This window comes from Podospora anserina, chromosome 5 (assembly GCF_000226545.1).
Source record: "Podospora anserina S mat+ genomic DNA chromosome 5, supercontig 1".
Lineage (NCBI taxonomy): Eukaryota > Fungi > Ascomycota > Sordariomycetes > Sordariales > Podosporaceae > Podospora > Podospora anserina.
The window spans coordinates 222,422-242,194 of NW_001914837.1; the positions used below are offsets into that span (position 1 = coordinate 222,422).

At 53.9% G+C, this 19,773-nt stretch overlaps 6 protein-coding genes across 6 annotated transcripts; 3 read left to right on the forward strand and 3 right to left on the reverse strand.

Annotated features, from left to right (window-relative positions):
- Nucleotides 1–165: 165 nt before the first annotated feature.
- Nucleotides 166–1,602, reverse strand: PODANS_5_2430 (uncharacterized protein; the record flags this gene model as incomplete). The annotated part of the gene is made up of 1 exon (XM_001904043.1): nucleotides 166–1,602. One exon carries the CDS (start codon nucleotides 1,600–1,602, stop codon nucleotides 166–168), a length of 1,437 nt encoding a protein of 478 aa, XP_001904078.1.
- A 659-nt stretch (nucleotides 1,603–2,261) lies between these two features.
- On the forward strand, nucleotides 2,262–4,058 carry PODANS_5_2420 (uncharacterized protein; the record flags this gene model as incomplete). The annotated part of the gene is made up of 1 exon (XM_001904044.1): nucleotides 2,262–4,058. The coding sequence occupies one exon, from the start codon at nucleotides 2,262–2,264 to the stop codon at nucleotides 4,056–4,058; it is 1,797 nt and encodes a 598-aa protein (XP_001904079.1).
- A 4,816-nt stretch (nucleotides 4,059–8,874) lies between these two features.
- Nucleotides 8,875–10,945, forward strand: PODANS_5_2410 (uncharacterized protein; the record flags this gene model as incomplete). Its single annotated transcript, XM_001904045.1, has 3 exons — nucleotides 8,875–9,284; nucleotides 9,359–10,429; nucleotides 10,507–10,945. 3 exons carry the CDS (start codon nucleotides 8,875–8,877, stop codon nucleotides 10,943–10,945), a joined length of 1,920 nt encoding a protein of 639 aa, XP_001904080.1.
- A 1,345-nt stretch (nucleotides 10,946–12,290) lies between these two features.
- PODANS_5_2400 (uncharacterized protein) lies at nucleotides 12,291–13,579 on the forward strand (the record flags this gene model as incomplete). Its single annotated transcript, XM_001904046.1, has 2 exons — nucleotides 12,291–12,337; nucleotides 12,484–13,579. 2 exons carry the CDS (start codon nucleotides 12,291–12,293, stop codon nucleotides 13,577–13,579), a joined length of 1,143 nt encoding a protein of 380 aa, XP_001904081.1.
- A 3,547-nt stretch (nucleotides 13,580–17,126) lies between these two features.
- On the reverse strand, nucleotides 17,127–17,841 carry PODANS_5_2390 (uncharacterized protein; the record flags this gene model as incomplete). Its single annotated transcript, XM_001904047.1, has 2 exons — nucleotides 17,127–17,241; nucleotides 17,294–17,841. 2 exons carry the CDS (start codon nucleotides 17,839–17,841, stop codon nucleotides 17,127–17,129), a joined length of 663 nt encoding a protein of 220 aa, XP_001904082.1.
- A 320-nt stretch (nucleotides 17,842–18,161) lies between these two features.
- Nucleotides 18,162–19,732, reverse strand: PODANS_5_2380 (uncharacterized protein; the record flags this gene model as incomplete). The annotated part of the gene is made up of 3 exons (XM_001904048.1): nucleotides 18,162–19,144; nucleotides 19,220–19,582; nucleotides 19,648–19,732. The coding sequence occupies 3 exons, from the start codon at nucleotides 19,730–19,732 to the stop codon at nucleotides 18,162–18,164; spliced, it is 1,431 nt and encodes a 476-aa protein (XP_001904083.1).
- Between the last annotated feature and the right edge of the window lie 41 nt (nucleotides 19,733–19,773).

The following is a 19,773-nucleotide window of genomic DNA, read 5'->3' on the forward strand; positions in this document are numbered from 1 at the left end:
TCAAGTGTGTTCGCTAAAGCGCTGTTATCTGCATCCATCATCAGCATTGGGCAACATCACTCCACCTAGCGATCATTCAACATCTGACCGGGACAGACACGCCAGCTCAGCCCCCCTGGAACATCAGGTATCAAATGTATGAGGTAGATTCGATACACTAGTATCTCAAGAATCCTTCTTCTTGGACTTGTCTTGCCTCTTCTTTTCCTCCTCTGTAAACTCCTCGTCCTTTTCCTTCTCGTCAGACCGGTTGTCCTCTCCGTTCTTGGTATTCTCCTCGTCCAAAGCTTCCTTAACCTCCTCTCCCAAGTCCCTCGCATCGTCCCACTCAACATCATACTCGATGGCAATCGCCTTGATCTCCCTCCTCAGCGCATTTGCTTCCTGCACCAACTGCTCCCATCTTTCCAAGTCAAAGCCCTTCGCCTCATACAAGGCATTCTGTCGCCTCGACACCGTCACGTTCATGGCCGCCTTGTAACTGAGATCTTTGCTGATATAGAGAAACCAGAGATAACCGCCCATGATTGTTGTCAGTCCGGCAAGGTAGGTGACTGGTTCAATGAGATCCCATCCATAATCGGTATGAAACGTGACATAGTACACAATCACCCACCAGCCCGTCAAAATACCGAACCCTCCCTTGGCCAACAGGTTCGCACCACGATGCGCCAGCAAGTCACACTCCTTCTTGATCTTGGCCAGCCTGTCTAGCTCATGGCTCATCTTTCGCAGCCTGGATCGCATGTAGAATGTCCTGTCGTTGAAACTCGGCACCGTCACGCGCATCTCCAGATGATAGCCTTCGACTTCGATGGCAAACTCGCGCCCTCGTGCTGCATCACGGATGAAGTCTCCCATCTCGGTGCTCGAGCTCCAACGGACCCAGCGCTTTTCCTTTCCTTCCCTCTCGGGGCCCTCGTGGCCCAACCCAGAGTACGACGCCACGTGTGTTCTCTTCGACGCGTCTTGTCCCGCGGCGTCCTTTTTTCGCGCTTCGGATCGGCTTGTCGGTTTTTGATCACCATGTTCGGTATCCTCGGCCCGGAAATATATACTCGGAATCTTTTCTTTACCGTCTTCCAACACAGGTGGTAGCTCGGCTTGGATGAGGCGCTCGACGTAGGATAGCGGTTGTTGCGGGTGGACCAGTATGGCTAGGGGCTGAATGGTGTCATTTTGAGATATTGAACGGGCATAATCGGGCTTCTCTTTATCGTCACTGTTGCCGTTGTTCTGCCTGTCCTTCTCGACGCCCATGGGCAAAGGAAGGATCAGTTTCAGGAGCCGAGTGGGCGTGGTCAGGAGTTTGCCTTTGGTGATGGGTTGGATGTCTTCGCCTTTTGGGTCGACGGTAGGCTTGTCGGCTCCCTCGCGGTGCCATGGTCTTTTGATCTGGTGCTGTCGGACCTTTACTTCCTGCTCCTGTTGGTCCAAGAACTTTTGGTCGAGTTTTCTGGCTTTCGTATCCCCAGGTCGTTCGGCTGGCTTGGACGAGAAGTGGCGCACGGCTGGGTGGCATAGGGGGAGTGGGAGACAAGAGTGTCTGCGCGGAAGAGATGTCGTCAGTTGACGCGGCAGCCGCCGGAATACATGATTCATGGCGTTGTATTTGAGTTTGGAAGTTTGTCTGATCTCATGCAGGTGGCCTGCAGGTGGGAGCTTGGTGTCGAGGAGTCAAGGAACCGAGGACGTGTGCAGGAGTTGAAGAGAGAGAGCTTCAATATATAAAAAGCAGTGTCGTAGGGACGATCATAAAGTCATCAAACACACAACATCAATTAGAAATGGGAAAGATTGACCCATCCTATCAGGCCTGAAAAAGATGTCAAGTTTGGGCAGCTGGAAGGTAGAGGCTGAGCTCCAAGCGCGCGCATGACGTCACCGCAGCCAGCGAAAGTGCTTTCAACGGTGGTGGGTCCAGTCTTATTGCCAGGTTCCAGTGTTCCACGCTTAAAATAACGTCTGGGAACCTCCATCAGACCATCACCTTTCACCATCACCATCATCGCCATCATTACCCAAACAACAGATCTGCTCTTGACCCTGGTCGCTCGGTGTGATCCTCTTCCACGCGGGAATGTGGGCAGCCCAGCCAATGCCAGTGGAATCATCATGTGGCTTGACACTAGAGATAAGGACCGGCGATAAGCCAGGTACCTACCTATCTGGTAGATACCTGCTCCAGAAATGTCTCCTTGACGGACAGCGCCCAGCATCCGTCAGTGCCATTGTAATCCAGATCAGTTGAGTGAACAGGAATGGACGCTTCTTCTGACTCGAGATCACCCGCGACTCTTGCTACCGAGCCCCCAACCCGCGATCGAGCGAGACTATCCTCCCGACCTGAACGTCCTTGCGATACCTGTCGCAAGCGCAAGCTGAAATGCGCAAAGGCCCCTGGTCATGAACGATGCGTTCTATGTATATTCCACGACCGCGACTGCACCTATGAAGATGCGCCTCAGCTAAGGAGGAAAAGAGGCTCCGGTGTCGGACAGCCTTCCCCGGAGACGGTGGACAGCAGCACCACATCCGGCAAGAGACGAAAAGCTATCACTGAGGATGCCACCCCATCACTCCTCGACCAAGCTCTCGGCCTCCACCGAACGACACATTTCAAGTACATTGGCTCGAGTTCTCCCCAGCAAGAGAAGCTAGTCGACATTATACATCAAGTTGGCCCATCACAGGACTGCTTGACTGGCACCAAGTTTCGTCGTGTTGCGCACCATGTTACCTTCTTGTCCAAGCCCGACCATGATGCGCCCTTGAGCAATGATAAAGACCGAGATCTGGAAGCGATAGAGAGCCTAGTGAGCCCCCACGGGCGAGGTTTGGTGGACTTGTATTTTGGAACAGTACACCCAAGTTACCCGATCCTCCACAAGGGCGTTTTTATGGAGAAATACAAACGATCCTATACCGAGTTTTCGCCTCCGCTTCTCGCGGCCGTGTACCTGCTGGCCATGGACTGGTGGGAGTTTGACCGCGAACTGTCGTCACAGGCCAAACCGGATACCGGCGCCTTGTCACAATGGGCCACCAAGGCGCTGATGGATGTCATGCATCGACCCAAGCTGTCGTCAGCACAAGCTGCGCTCTTGCTGTTGCAGAGGGCAGGCTGTGACTCATGGATCCTGACGTCCCAGATTGTTGCCCTGGGTGAGGAGCTAGGATTGCACTTGGACTGCTCCGACTGGAATATTCCTGACTGGGAGAAAGGTCTTCGCCGCCGCCTTTCCTGGGCCCTTTTTATGCAGGACAAATGGGGGAGTCTCATTCATGGCCGTCCATCCCATATTTCGTCCTCATGCTGGCAGCTTCCTGACATCACCCTGGATGACTTTCCCGAGTCCGCGGCTGATGACGAGAATAAAGAAGGCAGCAGCGAAGTAGAGAAGGGTCGACTCTTGTTCATCCATTTGACCAGACTAACCATGATTATGACAGAGGCAAAGGAATGTTTGTATGGACCACACGACACTCGAGTTCAGGCAATTGTCAGATCTGCAGGCCTTCAGGGGCTGTTGGAGCTTGTCAAGCCTCTTGTTGTCCAGCTGAAGGACTGGATGCACTCTCTCCCGCCAGAATTGCGCATGTCTGATATCAAGACGAGGAAGCTCTGTTCCAACGGCTACCTCCACCTTTCTTACTTTGTGACCGAAATCATTATCCATCGACACATCATCAGCAACCTTGATAGTGCCCCGTCGCCGCTCATAGCTCTGTGCCGCGATGCTGCGCGGGCCAGACTCGAAAGGGCTGTTGCCTTTGTCGATGCTCTCAAGCCGGAGCATCTCCAGGCGTTTTGGTGGTTTGCCGCGCCGAAATCTCTGGCCTATATCAGGACGTATGGTGGGCTGCTGTGGGCTACCAGTGCCACGGAAGACGAGGCTGAGTTCTACCGGAAGAAGCTGGCGGATTTCCGATGGGGGTTGAAGGTCAGGGCAAAGGGGGTGGGGTTCGTGACGGCAGCCTTGAAAGAGATGGAGGAGAGCCTGAGCGAGATTGATATGAGTAGGGGTGTGGCTGTCCCTGAGTCGACAGGTGGCTGAGTTTATGGCTTTGTGAAAGCGATGTGGCGGCAGGACTGGGAGCTCTCGTGGTGCCTTGTATGACTGCAGATTTCAGTTTGGTTTGTCGGTTTGATCTGGATGGTTATCCCTCCAGTATGCTGGACAAATTGTACATCATGACTTTGCCCCATTTGCAAAAACAGTCATCCATGTATGTCCCTGGCATCTAGCACCGTCGTTGAGAGCTCTTGTATTCCGTCTGAGAACCAAAAAATCATCATGGAAGATGGCACAAATAGCACCAGCAGCGGCTAGGTACTTGGACTTGTCGGGTCGAGCTGAACCACTTGAGGAAAGAAGTACTTTTTCTCTTGAAAAGGGGTAAAGTGATGTAGTTGAGAGGGTATAATGTGTTAATGTTAAGTGGTAATACACCAGATATTTTAGACTGTGATATATAGCCGAGGAAAGAAAAGGAATATAACTGCTGATTTCAGGCTCTTGGCATATAAGGGAGTTGACCTGCGTACTTGTTGACTGAACGGACCGGTCTGCTCTTGACAGCTCTAACGCTCACGGTCGAAACCTTGCCTTTGCAGGTAGACGATAGGCCTAGGATAGCAGATCTGTGAGCAAGTGGATTATGGAGCTCCGGGCTCCCTAGGTGGACTGATCTGGCTGGTATATAGAGTGACGGTATTGATTGAGGTATCAGACGTTTCTTGGACGTACAAGATTCAGTTATCAACCATCTCAGCTGCTGAATGATAATGATTGGCTTATAATATCCTAATCATCATCTCCGTGTATACTATCTGTATCATCTCCGAGATTTCTTGGGGGTAATAAGGCCCAACCGAGACCTCCAAGATACCACTCGAGTTGACAGGCAAGGTGAAATCACAATGACTCTTGCATCAAGTACATCCATCCGTACATCATATCTCTTCGAGACAGCCCTGTATATGCCGCAGGAGATTGCCAGATGGGTTGGATTGGACGGATTGCTTTGCTTTGTAGCTCTGTGGGGAATACACCGATGCATCCCTCGGTTCAGCGGCAGGAAGGAAAGACGAAGCTATCGAACAAGGGGAAGCGTGGGATGGATTGTGGATCAAGCTGGCCAAGCGAGCATGTTGCGGTCTGCGAGATTGTGTGGACTTTGTTCTCTCTGCCCTGTAGGGTTGGAGAACGGTAAATCAAAACGGTCGAGCATGGTTGAAGGGTGCCATCGCAAGCGGGTCGAGAACCACGGCAACCAATGTCACTCCAGGTCAGACGGGACAGTTGGAATTTTTTCTCCCATGTTGGTCATCCAGGATTATTATTCTTTGCGTAACAAAGTACCGGAGAGTTGCCCTTGTTGAGAAAAGAGAGAGGCTAAAGCTGTCGGAAGACGAACCTGGTCATTATGTCATTTTCTCACCTTTGTTATTGCTACCATTCTCAACAAACCCCTGAAAACCTGTATCAAACACACAGCTCTCGGCGGAAGAGAGAGCGCGGGGGGATAACTGCCGCGTTTCACCCCGTGGGGAGACAGGGCAAATGCGGACTTGTCTCCGTATACCGTCTTCCGACTGGTCCTCCCACATCATTTCCGACCATGGTGAGGTTGAAGCTTGCGTCGGATGGCCAGTCGATGGCAACGAAACAGTTTGATCGGGGATACAGACAGGTCGGCGATCGTCTGAGTATTTAGCCTGGGGGATTTGTCTAGTCTGAACCAGCACCGAGATGACGTCCCGCTGACCCCCCACTCAAGAGACCAGCATCCGGACAGGGCTGTCGTAGTGTAAATTTCAGCGGATAATGCCGATATCGTAGAGTAGTAAGGGGAGGATATCGGGCTGGTTGCTCCGTATCTACCAAGTGCACCGTATCGACTCCGTATCGGCCTTGTTCCTAGTCGCCGAGGCGAAATCCAAGACGGCGTCGAAGATATCGCCAACAGCGGCCAGACAACAAATCACAGAGCCGCGGCCGGGTTGTGGTGACTTGGGAGAGATGCGGGGCATCCACCATGGTCAAATGCCGAGCGTCCGTGAACTTTTTGGCGCGGTGAGCAGCGGATCTTGGCGCGAGTCCAGGCGCACGTTTGGGGAAGCACAGGAACGCGCCATCTCATGTCCAGATCTAGAATATGCTATGTCCTATAGATATATAGGTAAGACACGAACACGAAGAGAGCTGACAAGTTAGTGTACTGTACATACCTATCTCTAGAGGCAACAGAGCGAGATGAGGACTGGAGGAGGCGTGTCGCTTGCGAGCACAAAAACGCTCACCTTCAGCCTCGGGATGTGTCACGGTCCCGATAGGACAAGGATACCCTAGCCGTGACATATCCCCCAGTGGACACACTGACCCAATAAGCATCGATCCTCAGCAACGGAGAATGGCCCTAGCTCGCTGACGAACTTGTGGTAGGGCTGAGATTCTGCCCTGCGTGCATTGCACAGAAGCCACCGAAAACGCCATCCCCCTCCTTTCCATCACAACTCATCACAGTACGAATCGTTTGGAGTCAACCAACACTATCCCAGCACCGTCACGGGCAGCATGCTCTCTCACACCGAACTGTATCCTCGTTTGGTACCTACTCCATTCCGATCATGTACATCGGTTGGGTTCTGGCCGCCGTATCAGGTTGTTGGTGACACAAGATCAGATTTCGTCTGATGAGAATTGCCGTCGGGATGACATGACAGACAGCACAGATGAGTAAGCCCGGCTGGCTGGCTTCCAAGCTGGAAGCAAGGTCAAGCTCCGAGGCCCCCAAATATCTCATCCATACGGCCGGTGTCGAGTGGCGAGAAGCGGTTGATAGTGCTTGCTGTGCCTTTTGTACTCCAGAAGCTGAAAGCTGCTGAGAACATGGATATGGCGGTGAGGGCGGTGAGAATGAAGCTCTTCCACAAATGATCAGGTAAGCGAGTGCGAGACACCAACCTTTAGTATAGGGCGGCGACGGGCCGCAGATTCTTGCCCCGTTGTTTGGTGGTGACGATGAGATACACTTACGAGCAGAGCAAAGCAAAGCGAAGCCCCGCTCGACGGTCCCGTCATCACGATCGCCACGGTACCATCTGTGGTTTCCTAATCCTGTTGCGGGCCGGCTTGGACGGGAAGCCAACGGCTGGCAAAAATACCAACGTGGTACGGGGACGGTTGCCCGCAACCCTACAGGGCAGACTGCCGCCCGCCCTCCAGTGCCTCCGTATCTCTGGAAAAACGGGCGAGACGCCCTGGCCTGGTCAAAGGAAGGGGGGGGGGGGGTGGGCGATAATTATCCCTGCCATCTCTCTCGCCGTGTTTCCCTCGGTCGTGTCCGTTTTGTTGTTTTATACCTATTGCCGACTTTGGAAACCCGAGTGTGGTGTGGACAGTGTGGTGTGTGTGGTGGGGAGCTGGTGGACGGACGCACAAGCTGACTCGGGTCTCCTGGGCCCTATCCAAACAGGCTAGCCTGAGGGAACCGCATCCAACAAGCCCCGATCTGTCTCGCTGGGCGGGGTGACGACGAGGTGAGACACGGGCGGGTGACTGTGATGGAAAAGCAATAGGGCTGAAGCCTAGTGTTGTGTAGTGTACAGTAGCAAGGTCCGGGCCTTGAAGAATGGAATGAATATACATACAATCAAATGTCAGACTGACACGACCGAGAAAGCCGACGGTGATTTCTTGCTGATCTCCTGCTTGAGGTGTGTGATCAGAGGGCAGCTGTCATCATCGGCCACTGTCGGCACAGAACCGAGTGCAACCATAAGGAAGGTATCCAGAGAGATGTCCTCCTCAGCTGGTCATAGAAGAAAGCATGGAAGGAAAAGACCAAGACACGGCCATGCCCAGCTCGTCCAGGGCGACATTAGTTTGGACTCCAAGTTCGACGCCGTCTCGAGTATTGGGTAATACCTCACCGCTGCCCCTCTTTTTGAGACATGGGAGAACCCTCGACCCGACTCGCCATGGCGCCAAAACCGTGCGACAGAAGCCCACAAGGCACAACACCACAATTTCCAGTTCCTTTTTCCTTCAGGCGCGCACTGTCAAAGACCGCCCATCCTGCCGTGCCTGCCATCCATGCCCCCGCCCTCCAGCCCAGGGCTAGGTACCTCCACTACCTACCTGATCAATGCTCACACCCCCCTCCCCCCCGGGCCCTCGAATACCTCCCCAGTCACCTACCGTACCAATCAATCACCCCCCGGGCCCCCCTCCCCTCTCCCGTCCCCATCTCCATTATTCTCCAGGGGCCCATCCATTATCCGTTACGGAGTATCCATCCATCTGTTGAAATGCTACCGCTACCGCTGCCGCATCGAGAGCTCTGATCTCCCTTCCAATGTTCTGTTGATAATATTTTTTATTTTTATCTCTTGTTTATTTTTTATTTTGTTTTTTTCGCCTTCACTGCTCCTCCTTACCTCCCTGACATTAGGTAGTACTAGGCTGGAAGACGGATTGAGCTCGCGCCTACCTTACAGAGTACCCTTACCTCCAACACAGCCAATCCCTCCGATCCCTCCAATCCCCCTCTCCGAGTTGCACCTGAGAGGTGCATCGGCAACACCGAGGCGCATCTCTCTGTCTCTTTCTTTCTGTCTCTGTCTCCCTGTCTCCTGTCTCCTGTCTCTCGCGCGCGCGCTCGCCTGCTCTGGACGGACACCAGCAATCATTGTTTCTTGCTGCTTGACGGAAGCTTGGTTTCAGCTGCCGCTCTCTTCAAAACCAAGGCGGTGGCAAGGCTGAGGTGTCGAACCACTGGCCCTGTGGTTCAGCTGTTCAGGTCCTTGGTAGCCCCCAGGGACGTCATCTCTCGAGCTCGAGTCGACCATCAATACGAGCAAAAACCATGGCTGCCATTCCCATTCAGGCCCCGTCGCGACACGGGCCAAGAGACACCATGAACAGCGGGCCGCTACCGTCTTTATCAGGCCGCGATGGCGGATTCCCTCCAGGTCCCTTTGCGCCCATGTCCCATCGCATCCCATTTAACGACAACCTCTCGCCCTCGGCTGCTTCAAATCCCATGGCGATACGCAACAGAGACACCGACTTCGCACCTCCACCGCTTCCTCCACCGCGCCTGGTGCCCATCAACGGACCCATCGACCCAAAGGAGCATCAAAAGTGGGAGGGAATGCGGAAGCGCGATACCAACTATGACGGGAGCGTAGATAGCGGTTTGGGCATGAGCCCCCACGACTTTCGCAGACGCGACTCGGACTACGACGAGACATACCACAGCTATGGCTCCAACAGGTAGCTTCCCCCTTTGGATTCTGTAATAGAGGTCCAAGGAGTGCAATCGCTAACAGTGTAAACAAAACACACAGATCTACCACCCTCCCATCCTTCAGCGCAATCAGCCAGACCATGAAGAGCTTCCGTCCAAGCCACGAGGCCATTGACAATTCCATGCTCAACAGGCTCAACAGGCCCACCATACGCCGCTCCGGTCTCAGCACATCCCACAACGAACCCCCACCCCCTCGCGCCCATCACGCTGACCTTTCGACGCTATCTCTTCCCCACAGGTCCAAGCAGCCCTTCCTCGATATTGGTTACAGCAGGTCCCCCATGTCGGCTACGTCGCCTGGACCTTCGCCGTTTGGCCACCCGGGACCTATGGATTACCGATCCCCATTGAGTGCCGCTGATAGTACCGACCTTGAGCGTTCCCCGCGCTTGCACAGGCTGCACAGCACACAGTCCATGACGGACAGTGAAGGACCAGGTCTCTCGCACGGCGGGCATGATTACGAGGGGCGCGACGAGGATGTGGATTTTCCCATGGAGGAAACTACGCGGATGCGCAGGCTAAAAATAGAAGACCCCTGGAGGGAAAGGGAGCGCGAGAGGGAAAGCTACCAGCCGGGTCAGAAGCGTCGTGCATCGTCGCCCCCAAGCGATGATGTGCCCATGGCGAGCGATTCTATGCGGTGGCCTGGCCGGGATGGGTCTGGCATCTCGCGCGGATCCCCCACACCCAGGCTGCTCTCTATGCCTCAAAATTCCACCTTCGGAGGCAGATCCCCTGTGAGTCGCAGCGGAAGCTACAGCAGTAATCTCACGACGAGTAGCATGACGCTGGGCCGTCGTTCGCCGGGACTGAGCCCCAGCGGTCTCTCGCCGACGGATCCGATGAACTGCGGCAGCCCCTACGGCACACCGCTCAGCATGACGGCTGGCTCGCCCAGGTCGGCAATCGGGATGGGCCTGGGGCGGTCAGCGGCCGCTGCGGCACAGCAGCCGACGGGAAGAATCGCGCTGGTCCCCCCCAGAAAGGTGGCCGAGATGCCCAAAAACGTCAATGGGAGCAGCCTGGCCGCTAAGCTCAAGGGCCCTTACATGTGTGAATGCTGTCCCAAGAAGCCCAAGAAGTTTGAGACGGAAGAGGAGCTCCGGTATGGGTTTTTTTTATTACAAAAAATTGCTTTTTTTTTCTTTTTGACGAAACACAGCATGCTGATCGAGCTTACAGCACACACGAGGCTGAAAAGCAATATGAATGCACCTTTTGTGGAAACCGCTTCAAGAACAAGAATGAGGCCGAGAGACATCAAAACTCTCTACACGTGCGTCGGCATTCTTGGTCTTGTTCAGCCCTGACGGGCTACGAGCGGGCCTTCCACGACAGCACGGCAACACCGGGTGAAGCCGACACGTGCGGATACTGCGGAAAGGAGTTTGGACGCAACGGGCCAAACGCCAGCGTCACCGACGAGGACTGGGAGAAGCGGATTCGCCATCTCCAGGATGTCCACAAATTCCGCGAGTGCAATGCCAGCAAGAAGTTCTACCGGGCCGACCACTTTCGGCAGCATCTCAAGCACAGCCACGCCGGCACCAGTGGCAAGTGGACGAATATGCTCGAGAACGCGTGCATGATCGAAGAAGACGGTGTGAGTGTTGGTAGATGAGGGACGGGGCCATCAGTATGGGAATAAAGCGGGAAGGATCAAAACAGGGCAGATTGCCGGGCCGGGGAAATCTCTGATGGGACGGGTCGACCAGTGACAGCATCAGAAGGCCCTTTTTTACCAGCTAGGGGCGCCAGGGTCAAGGTCGGACGCACTTCGGGTTTTCCATTCAGGACACGCGGTGTGGCGGACCTCTCTTCTTCTGCGCCAAGTCGGGGCAGCATGGAGCGGGACCTTCGCAGAACGGGGCCTATTTGGGTTAAATTGTTCAGAGGAAAGGAGGGCAGATACGGCGCACCTCAACCGTCAAACCGGGCCAAAACACGGCAAACATGCAGGCTGTCAGCCGTCCTCTCTGTATGTATGGCTTCCAGATATCGCTCACGAGCAGGGCCCCACACCACCACCACCACCCTCTTGTTTACCAATGGCACGTTGACCAGCGTCTGCATGGCAGCTTCTCTTGCAGATGGCTGGATGCTGTCGTCAGGCCTTGTTTTTTTCCGACCCCAACGGTCTGGATGAACCTTGGCCAGAGGGCTATGCAGGGCTTCACACCACTCTTGGCAGAAGGAAGGGAGGGGGGGGCGGTTATGACGAGCCGAGGACAGGCAGTTTTACGTGATGACGACAAATGAATCTCATGTCCAGTTTTCTGCTTTTTACACATTTTTTCTCTCTTCAAGCCTGGCTGGCTGTCTGTCTTGGCGCATGGTGGGAGTGGAAGGGGGATGTTGTTTATCACGAGTACATTTGAGCGGAAGGGCATTTTGTCATTTTTGTCATTTGATCAAGCATTTACCATCACGTACATTTTGTTCTTGGCAGCATTGATGGGGAAAAGCGTGAGGATCGATACCAGGGGCGAATGAGATAGGTGTTGTCAGTGGCTGGGTTGTATATCGTACATACGGTTGGTCTTTTATCTCTTATTACGAAGAGTTCAAAAAGTAATTCATGATCCACTGTTCTATCATCACTCCGGAAAAGAAGAAGCGGAAACGGGAGGATTTGTGAGGGGCCCACTTTGGAACTTTTCAGGGGTCCAGAAGAGGTGGTGCCGAGAGGGGGGCCGCTAAACCTTACCAGGCGCCGCCGCCGCTGTCCGCCGCTTTGGGGCTGTCAGTTTTGCGGCCTGCCCCGCATTTTTCCCTTCAGTGAACGAACTAACGACTGCGGGGCAGAAAAATCCACGATCGATCCACCCGAAACCGCTATCTACCAATATAGCAACAAACCACATCGATACAGCAATCACAATCACACGCCGAATTGGTCTTTGTTGTCATAAAAATAACTTTGCGCCGCATCAACTAAACATATCGACAACAGAAAGCGACGACACATGGTACTGAGCAGGATAAACGGCTCGGAAGAGCTGTTTGTGGGAGGGTAAACCTTTCCTTTTGTCTCTCTCTCTCTCTCTCTCTCTCTCTCTCTCTCTCTCTCTCTCTCTCTCTCTCTCTCTCTCTCTCTCTCTGTGTGTGTGTGTGTGTGTGTGTTTGGAATTCACAGACTGACGTTCTCGGCCTCGACAGCATCTTCGGCGTCACACGCCCCCGCGTCATCACCGAGCACAAAATCACCCACGTCCTCTCCGTCATCAAATACTCGCTCGACAGCCTCCAAAATGAAGCCTACCGATCCCTGCAGCACATGTCCATCGACATTGACGACATGGACGACCAGGATATCCTGGTGCATCTGCCCAAGATGGTGAGGTTTATCCAGCGGGGGTTATACGGACACGACTACACCGAGGAGAAGCAGCAACAACAACAAGAACAACAAGGACAACAACAGCAACAAGAAGAAGAAGAAGAGGCGGCAAAGGGAGCGGTGCTGGTTCACTGCGCCATGGGGAAATCCAGGTCTGTCACGGCCATAGTGGCGTATTTGTTATGGAAACATCCCCATCGGTTTGGGCTTGGGAAGGGGGCGGTTGATGCCAAGGAGGCGGTCGCAAAGGCGGTGCAGTGGGTGAGGGGGACGCGGCCGATTGCTGAGCCGAACGAGGGGTTTATGGAGCAGTTGGAGCTGTGGGTTGAGATGGGGTGTCCGGCCGGGAGTGATGATGCGGTGGAGAAGGAGGTCAAGTATCAGAGGTGGTTGTATAAGAAGGAGGTGGAGACAGCCGCGGCGGTGGGGAGGGCGCCGGATTGGATCCGGTTTGAGGACGAGGAGGCTGAAAAGGAGCAACAGAAACAAGACGAAGAGGGAGGAGGGGGGGCGTTTGAGTTGAGGTGTAAGAAGTGTCGCAGGAGGCTGGCGACGGAGCCGTTTGTTGTACCGCATCAAGGCAGGGGGAATAAGGCCAAGGAGGATTGCCCGCACTACTTTGTGGAGGCCTTGTCATGGATGAGGGATACACTTGAGCTGGGGGAACTGGAAGGGAGGCTCAACTGCCCGCATCCAAAGTGCGGGTCATCAGTGGGGAGGTATTCCTGGAGGGGTTTCAAGTGCAGCTGCGGGGATTGGGTAGCCCCGGCCTTTTCCCTGCAGCAGAGCAAGGTTGACAAGGTCGCCGTGATGGGCGCAGGGAAGAATGGCACGGCCGGAGCGAACGAGATAGCGAGCCGGATGGCTGCGCTGGGAATACGGATGCCTCCGGGGCAGAGGGCAGAGAACCTTTGAGAATCTCCTCTGATCTAGTTACCTCCCACCAGGTCAAGGCACACCGCCAAGCACACCATCACATCACAAAATCCGCAGTTCGGATGATCCGAGGGATATGTTGCAATTTTGGTAGTGCGAGACGGCATGCACGGGTGGCAGGTGAACAAACACACATGCACACAGACACACACACACACATTGTCCGACTCGTGGGTAAGTGCACCAGCTGAGTCTATTGTGACGGTAGACGATATCTGTTTCAGTAGACGAGCATTTGCCGTGGGGGGAACGAGGCACTGGTGTAACCGAGTTCATTGTGGAAGAGGGTGCAGTGGTGATGTGGAAGAAAGGGGTTGATATCATGTAGAGTGTTGCATTTGATGGTCTGTGTCGACCACCTTGTATGTGCTGTTTCCTCTGGTTCTTCTCACTCGGGATAGGAGCGGAGCGGCACTCCAGAAATATTGAACCAGTCTGTTTGATTTTCACAGTATAGCCTTCACAGCCTTGGTTCTAGGCAGATGGCCAACTTTGCGGCTCTGCTGCTCATGATGGAGAGCCAAGCCTGGTTTGGTAAAGCAGGGTCATGGCATTTTTGTCATGGCGTCGTCACTTGTAAGCCGCTCGCATTGCATGATCATGGTCCCCATGCTTCTTGTTGCTTGTCTGCATCATCTCCAGAATCGAGTCAGCTCGTCGTATGTTTGCCTTATGCACACCACCGCTCACCACGCAACGGTCATCCGATCTCAGTCAGAATGGTTGCTGACGGAAAACAAGTGCTGGCTTCCCGCGCCGGGTAGGCGGGTTCACGGTTCAACATGTCCGCCCAGATCATGTTTCCTCCCGAGCATGTCGCCATTTTGATTGAGTGAACCTTACCGATCCGAGGCTTCCACACTTGTTGTCTCATATGCATGACAACTCGGATCTTTCTTGGTTTCTATGACGACTTCTTGTTCTTTTGGGTCCCGCCGATCACCGATCACCCATTCACCTCGGTACCCGTCCCACCCGTTCATCCTCTTTCATGATAATACCCTAGAACAAAAGGAAAAGGGGTGGGTGAGACTGATCTTAGCCGTTGCGGTTTGAGGTGCGTGGGGAAAAAAAAAAAGCCTGTCGTTGATACCACCTGATCATAATAGAAGATGACAAGTCACATTTTGGCAACGGAGATGCAAGATATTGTGTGATGTGAGAGGGGGAGGTGGGCAGAGAGCAAGGTTTGATGAAATCGATCGAGGGTAAGCACTAGGCTGCTTCAAGACCAGAAGCCATGAACCAGCTGATGACCTGGGTTGCCGGCAGCAGTAGCAGCAGCAGAGATAATGTAAGAAGCAGATATTTCCATCCCTACAGGGTGGAATATATGTGATGTATGTACCTGCCTAGACAAGGAGTTTGGGTTCTAGAATTCATCAAGATCCCTGACCCTGACCTTTACCCCCCTCCGCCCCCCCCTCCCTGCGTGCCCTTGGATAAAGTCGTTAGTTTTGGGGCTTTGTATCACCACACCATCACCACTTCCTCCCTCTTCATGCACAGTTCTTCAGTTTCAAACATACCTAGAATCAGCCAAGAGACCGGCCCGGGATTTGTTTTGTTGAATGCGACGGCAACACACAATCAGCTTTCGGATAGATAGCTAGCACGGCACGAGATTAAACAAAAAAGATGTCCATACGTTGGGATTTGGTGAGTAAGTACCAACCTACCTTGGGCCAGGGTCAGCGTAAGACGGTGGTTGTATAAGCCGTTTTATATGGGGCAAAAAGCACGCTAGGTAGCAGCCTCTCTCATCGATCAATGAGGAAAATGAAGCTCCTCGGTCCGGGTTTCTGGTTAATAGGTTAGATGATCCCTTGAAAATGCTCATTTTCGAGCTTCCCTACCACTGACCGAGCAACTCTCACAAGATGGCCTCTTGCTTTCCCCCCTCCCCCCCCCCCCCCCCAAAAAAAAAAAACCACTCCCCCAGATGCAGGTGAAGGTCGTCTTTCTTGGCGTAGGATTTCCAATACATGCCATGTTGTACTCCCACATCCGCCCCCCGGTCCGTTTATCGCGGCGTCATGCCGTTGGTCCTGCACGCTGCACAAAATATATGAGAGGAAAAATGTCGCTTCTGCCTTCCTACTTGCTGCACTGAACGGAAGGATGTTCCGCTCCCGTGGTCCTCCATGCCTCAAACCTCCCGCCCCGTCGTCGATCGTACCCCCCGCCCTCCCCAGTTCGACGCAGTTTTGATCCTGTGCTTCTCTGACTAGGTAGGTAGATCAACAACCGTCTGACATGGCATTAATACCTAACCTACTAGTGATCCTCCTCCAGCTCGGGTATGCCTTGGGAGGGAGCCATGTAGGAGCAATGCGACGATTCATACCGTTTCAACCGACCAGTGATAACCACCTTCTTCCCACCCCAGTCTCCACCGTCCACAAGGCCCCGCGATCGCCCCAGGCAAGGTGACGGCACAGCCCGTTTAGCTAGCTCTTTTTTCTTTCTGTGGAACCGAATGCTACTGTCGTAGGATCTGTGGTGATGATGGAGGGAAGGAAGAAGAAGCAGGCCAACGGCGCAGCAGCAACTTGACTCAGCAAAGAGAAACCCCACGTCCAAGGAAACATGAAAAAGGCGGAGGGGCACGGCAAAGTATACTATTTGCATATAAGCAGGGGAAAAAAAAATATCAGAGAAGACTGGGGGATCGCCAACAGGGTTACCCAAAACTCGGCAGAAACCACCAATTCTCTCCAGGATGGCCCCCAACAAGAATGCCAGTCAGTCAGTGCCTGAACCTTTTCGTTCCTGTCTTTGTTGCTCTCGTCTCGGTCCCCAAGAGGCCTGCGAGAGAAGCACCTCGCATTCGGCCCCTACGCGATGGTGTAAAAAGGGCTGAACCGCTCGCACAAGTGCCATGGGACAGGGTATTCGGTATATATGTATGTTGCGTGGTTGGTGGTTCGAGATAAACGTCTTGATTTTATCCGTGTAACCCTAACCCATCAACTCTCCTCGCTGTTGGCACCCCCCCTACTCTCTACTCGCCCTGTGCAGCAAACCCTGGCATTCTTTTGCCTGCCCTATCCTGCCCTATCCTGCCTTATCCTGCCCTACGAAGAAGGAGGGCTGCATTAGCTCACACACCCCACCTGCTTGGATGGCTGCACGACCCAAAAACGGTGTGCGGGATATGAGTTGCAGCAGCAACAACTGCCAACAACAGTTAGGCAAAACGGTGGTGGCCTCTCTCTTTTGCTGCGCCGCAGGGCACTCGGTTCGGTAACCTTTTTCTTCTCTCAAAACCCCTGCTTGCCCCCCTCCTCTGTGCCGAGTGGGAATTGTTACCCTTCTGGGAACCACGTCTCTGAGTGGTCCAGGAGTGCGAACTTGAATCCATCATCCAGCACCGTTTCCTCCGTGCAACAATGAACCAAGATTTGTGGTTGTGGTTGAGGTGGATATCGTCGGCCCTGAAGATACACAGACACCTACATGTGTAGGACGATGATCATCTTTTGCATATTCGCCGTCGGAGATTGCAGCAGACCAAGCAGCAATATCAAGGCAAGTTCTTGGGCACCGAAGGGAAATAGTTTGGATCGCGCAGTCTTTCTCGGTTCCGTTTGGCGATCTCGGCTTGCCTCTTCTTGAACAGCCGCTGTTGGAAAAAGGTGCTGCAGAAAACTTGGTCAGCACCCGGCCCTGTTTCGCCCAGAAAAGGTTCACGGAAGCAAAGCATGGAGGGAAACTGACGGTTTGAGTTCAAACACGCGAGGCTCTTCCTCCTCGGCTGGTGAAACTGATGTCTCCTCTTTTTTCTGCAAGACCGTTAGCACAGGCACACGACACGACACCGCCAGGGGAAGGAGGGAGGAGGAGGCGGGAGAGTCGGCGGATCTAACCGTTGCTGCCGCCTTGTCCTTGTCCTTGTCATCTGTCTTTTTGGTGTCATCCTTCTCGTCCTTGTCCTCCTTGTCCTCCTTGTCCTCCTTCTTCTCTGCCTTTTCCTTCTTTTTCTTCTGTTTCTCTTCGTACTCCTTCTTCACCCGCTCAATCTCGTCTTCCAGCTCCTTCTTCTTGCGCGCTTCGATGGCGGCATGGTCGATCTTGGGGGTGCAGAAGCCTGTGTCTTTGAGGTGAGAAGGACAGACGTAGAACCAGTCTTTGCTGTCCGATGTGATCAGGACACTGGAGCTGGGCTTGTAGCAAATCTCGCATGACTTAGCCGAGGTCTCGGCAACCTTGCGGTGTGTGTACTGGTTTGGAAACGCCATCTTCGGGCATTCGAGACACACACAGAGAGAGAGAGAGAGAGAGAGAGAGAGAGAGAGAGAGTTGTTTGTTGATGTCGTGATTCCAAATAATGCTGAGCTGTCGACGCGACAAGCCCCAGGCAAGGCGGCCGCGGGGTAGCTCCCTCCAGCCTAGGCCTTAAAAACACCGTGTTTACACAGTACGCGGCACTGTGTTATCGAAATGTTGTCTGCCCCTGACCAGACGGAGGTCTTCATGAGAGATTGTCTATGTTTTTGTATGGACTCGGGTCTATCTTCATGAACCAAACGAATCTCAGGGCCAGCCAAGTATCCAACCATTAATCCTCATCCATGCCCTCCCCATCCAAGTCATTCTCATCATCATCATCATCCTCGCCGCCTTCTGCATCTTCATCATCGTCTTCCTCTTCACTCGATGTCCCACTTCCTTCGCTTTCACCCTCACTCCCAGGATCATAATCCTCTTCGTCTTCATCTTCTTCATCCTGTAACCGCTGCTCTGCCTCCCACTGTGCCTTTTCCAGCTCTGTCATGCCCGCAGTCTGCGCATTCTCCGCCTCCCCTCCCCCGGTTCCATCAGCATCATCCTCCCCACCAGTGGTTTTATTATTCTCAGCCAGCTCCCTCTTGGCCTTGCGCTTTTCAGCCATGCTCTTATCCGCCAGACCGTGCCGTTGCACGTAATTAGCATTGATCCCCTCAAAGTCCTCTTTGTCCAGCATGCCAAACTCAATCTCCTTCTCCACATTGCCCGACTCGTCCACGTCGAGCTCAACCACAATGTTGAACGTCCTCGCCAGCACCGAAGTGAAGCTCAACGCCACGATCCTATCCAGTGGCAAGAACACAATCGGCTTCTTGAACCCCCACAGTATCCCCGTCGGCAAGAAGAACAGGTACCCATCTTTGCTCCCCCTGAAGGCCTTGACGTGCACCGCCTTTTCCGTGGGGCGATGGGCTTGCCTCGTTACCGAGTGGAAAAGTTTTGGGTCTGACGCAACAATGCTGCAAGAGTGGTTCCCTGCGGATTTGAGAGAGGTTGCCAGCGCCCAGTGGAACAGTGTACTGTAACTGTCCGACACGGCTTCTGCCGTCTTGGCTGAGGCGCCCCCGATCGAGCCTGGCTTTGGAGCTGCCCCGGGGACAGTGAAGACGAACGGTTCGAGAGCGGTTGGACTCGTCGGCGCAGCACCCGCGGCGGGTTTGGCCGTTCGAGTAGGAAGGTAGCTGTTACGGGGGAGGACGACGTAGTTGTGTTGAACCGTGGACTTTTCGGGGACTGGGAGATAGAAGATGTGCTCTGTACGGCGGTGAAAAGCACAAAAATTAGTAATTGCCCAACAAAGACAGACCGAGGACAGAGAACGCAACGTACCAATCTCCTTCCATGGATACACGATCCCCTGCACAGGCGTAGAGCTGCCGGACACGCTTGCGTACAAAAAGTTCTTGGTGAAGCACACATCGTACTTTTTGCGCTGTGGCGCCGATGCGGAAATATCCTTGACCTCGAGCAGCACCTGTTCTGAGGTAGCTGCGTCAAGACTTACACCTCCTCCCGCCGTACTCCCGTTCGACTGTGTCTGTTGCGACGGCCGTACTTGTGCGATATCGACCCGTCTTCGTTTGGCGGCCGGGCCGTCGTCGTCTTGTGTAGAGCCATGGTCGGAGGCCGTGGCAATGCGCTCGTATACAAAGCTGGCGATCTCGTTGAACAGTCCGACACGCGCTGGAGTGTCTGGTGTTTTGCTCGTCAGTATTCTCCCTGGGCCCCGACATCATGGGGTGCACGACATGGCATACCGGCGGCTTCCTGGATGCCCGCGAGGATGTCTGGTCGCGTTTGGAAGACTGATTGGAGAGTCTCAACATTGAGCTTTGCCGGCATGGCGGGCAATTGGTAGTGTTTCGAGATGTGGGAGATGTCAA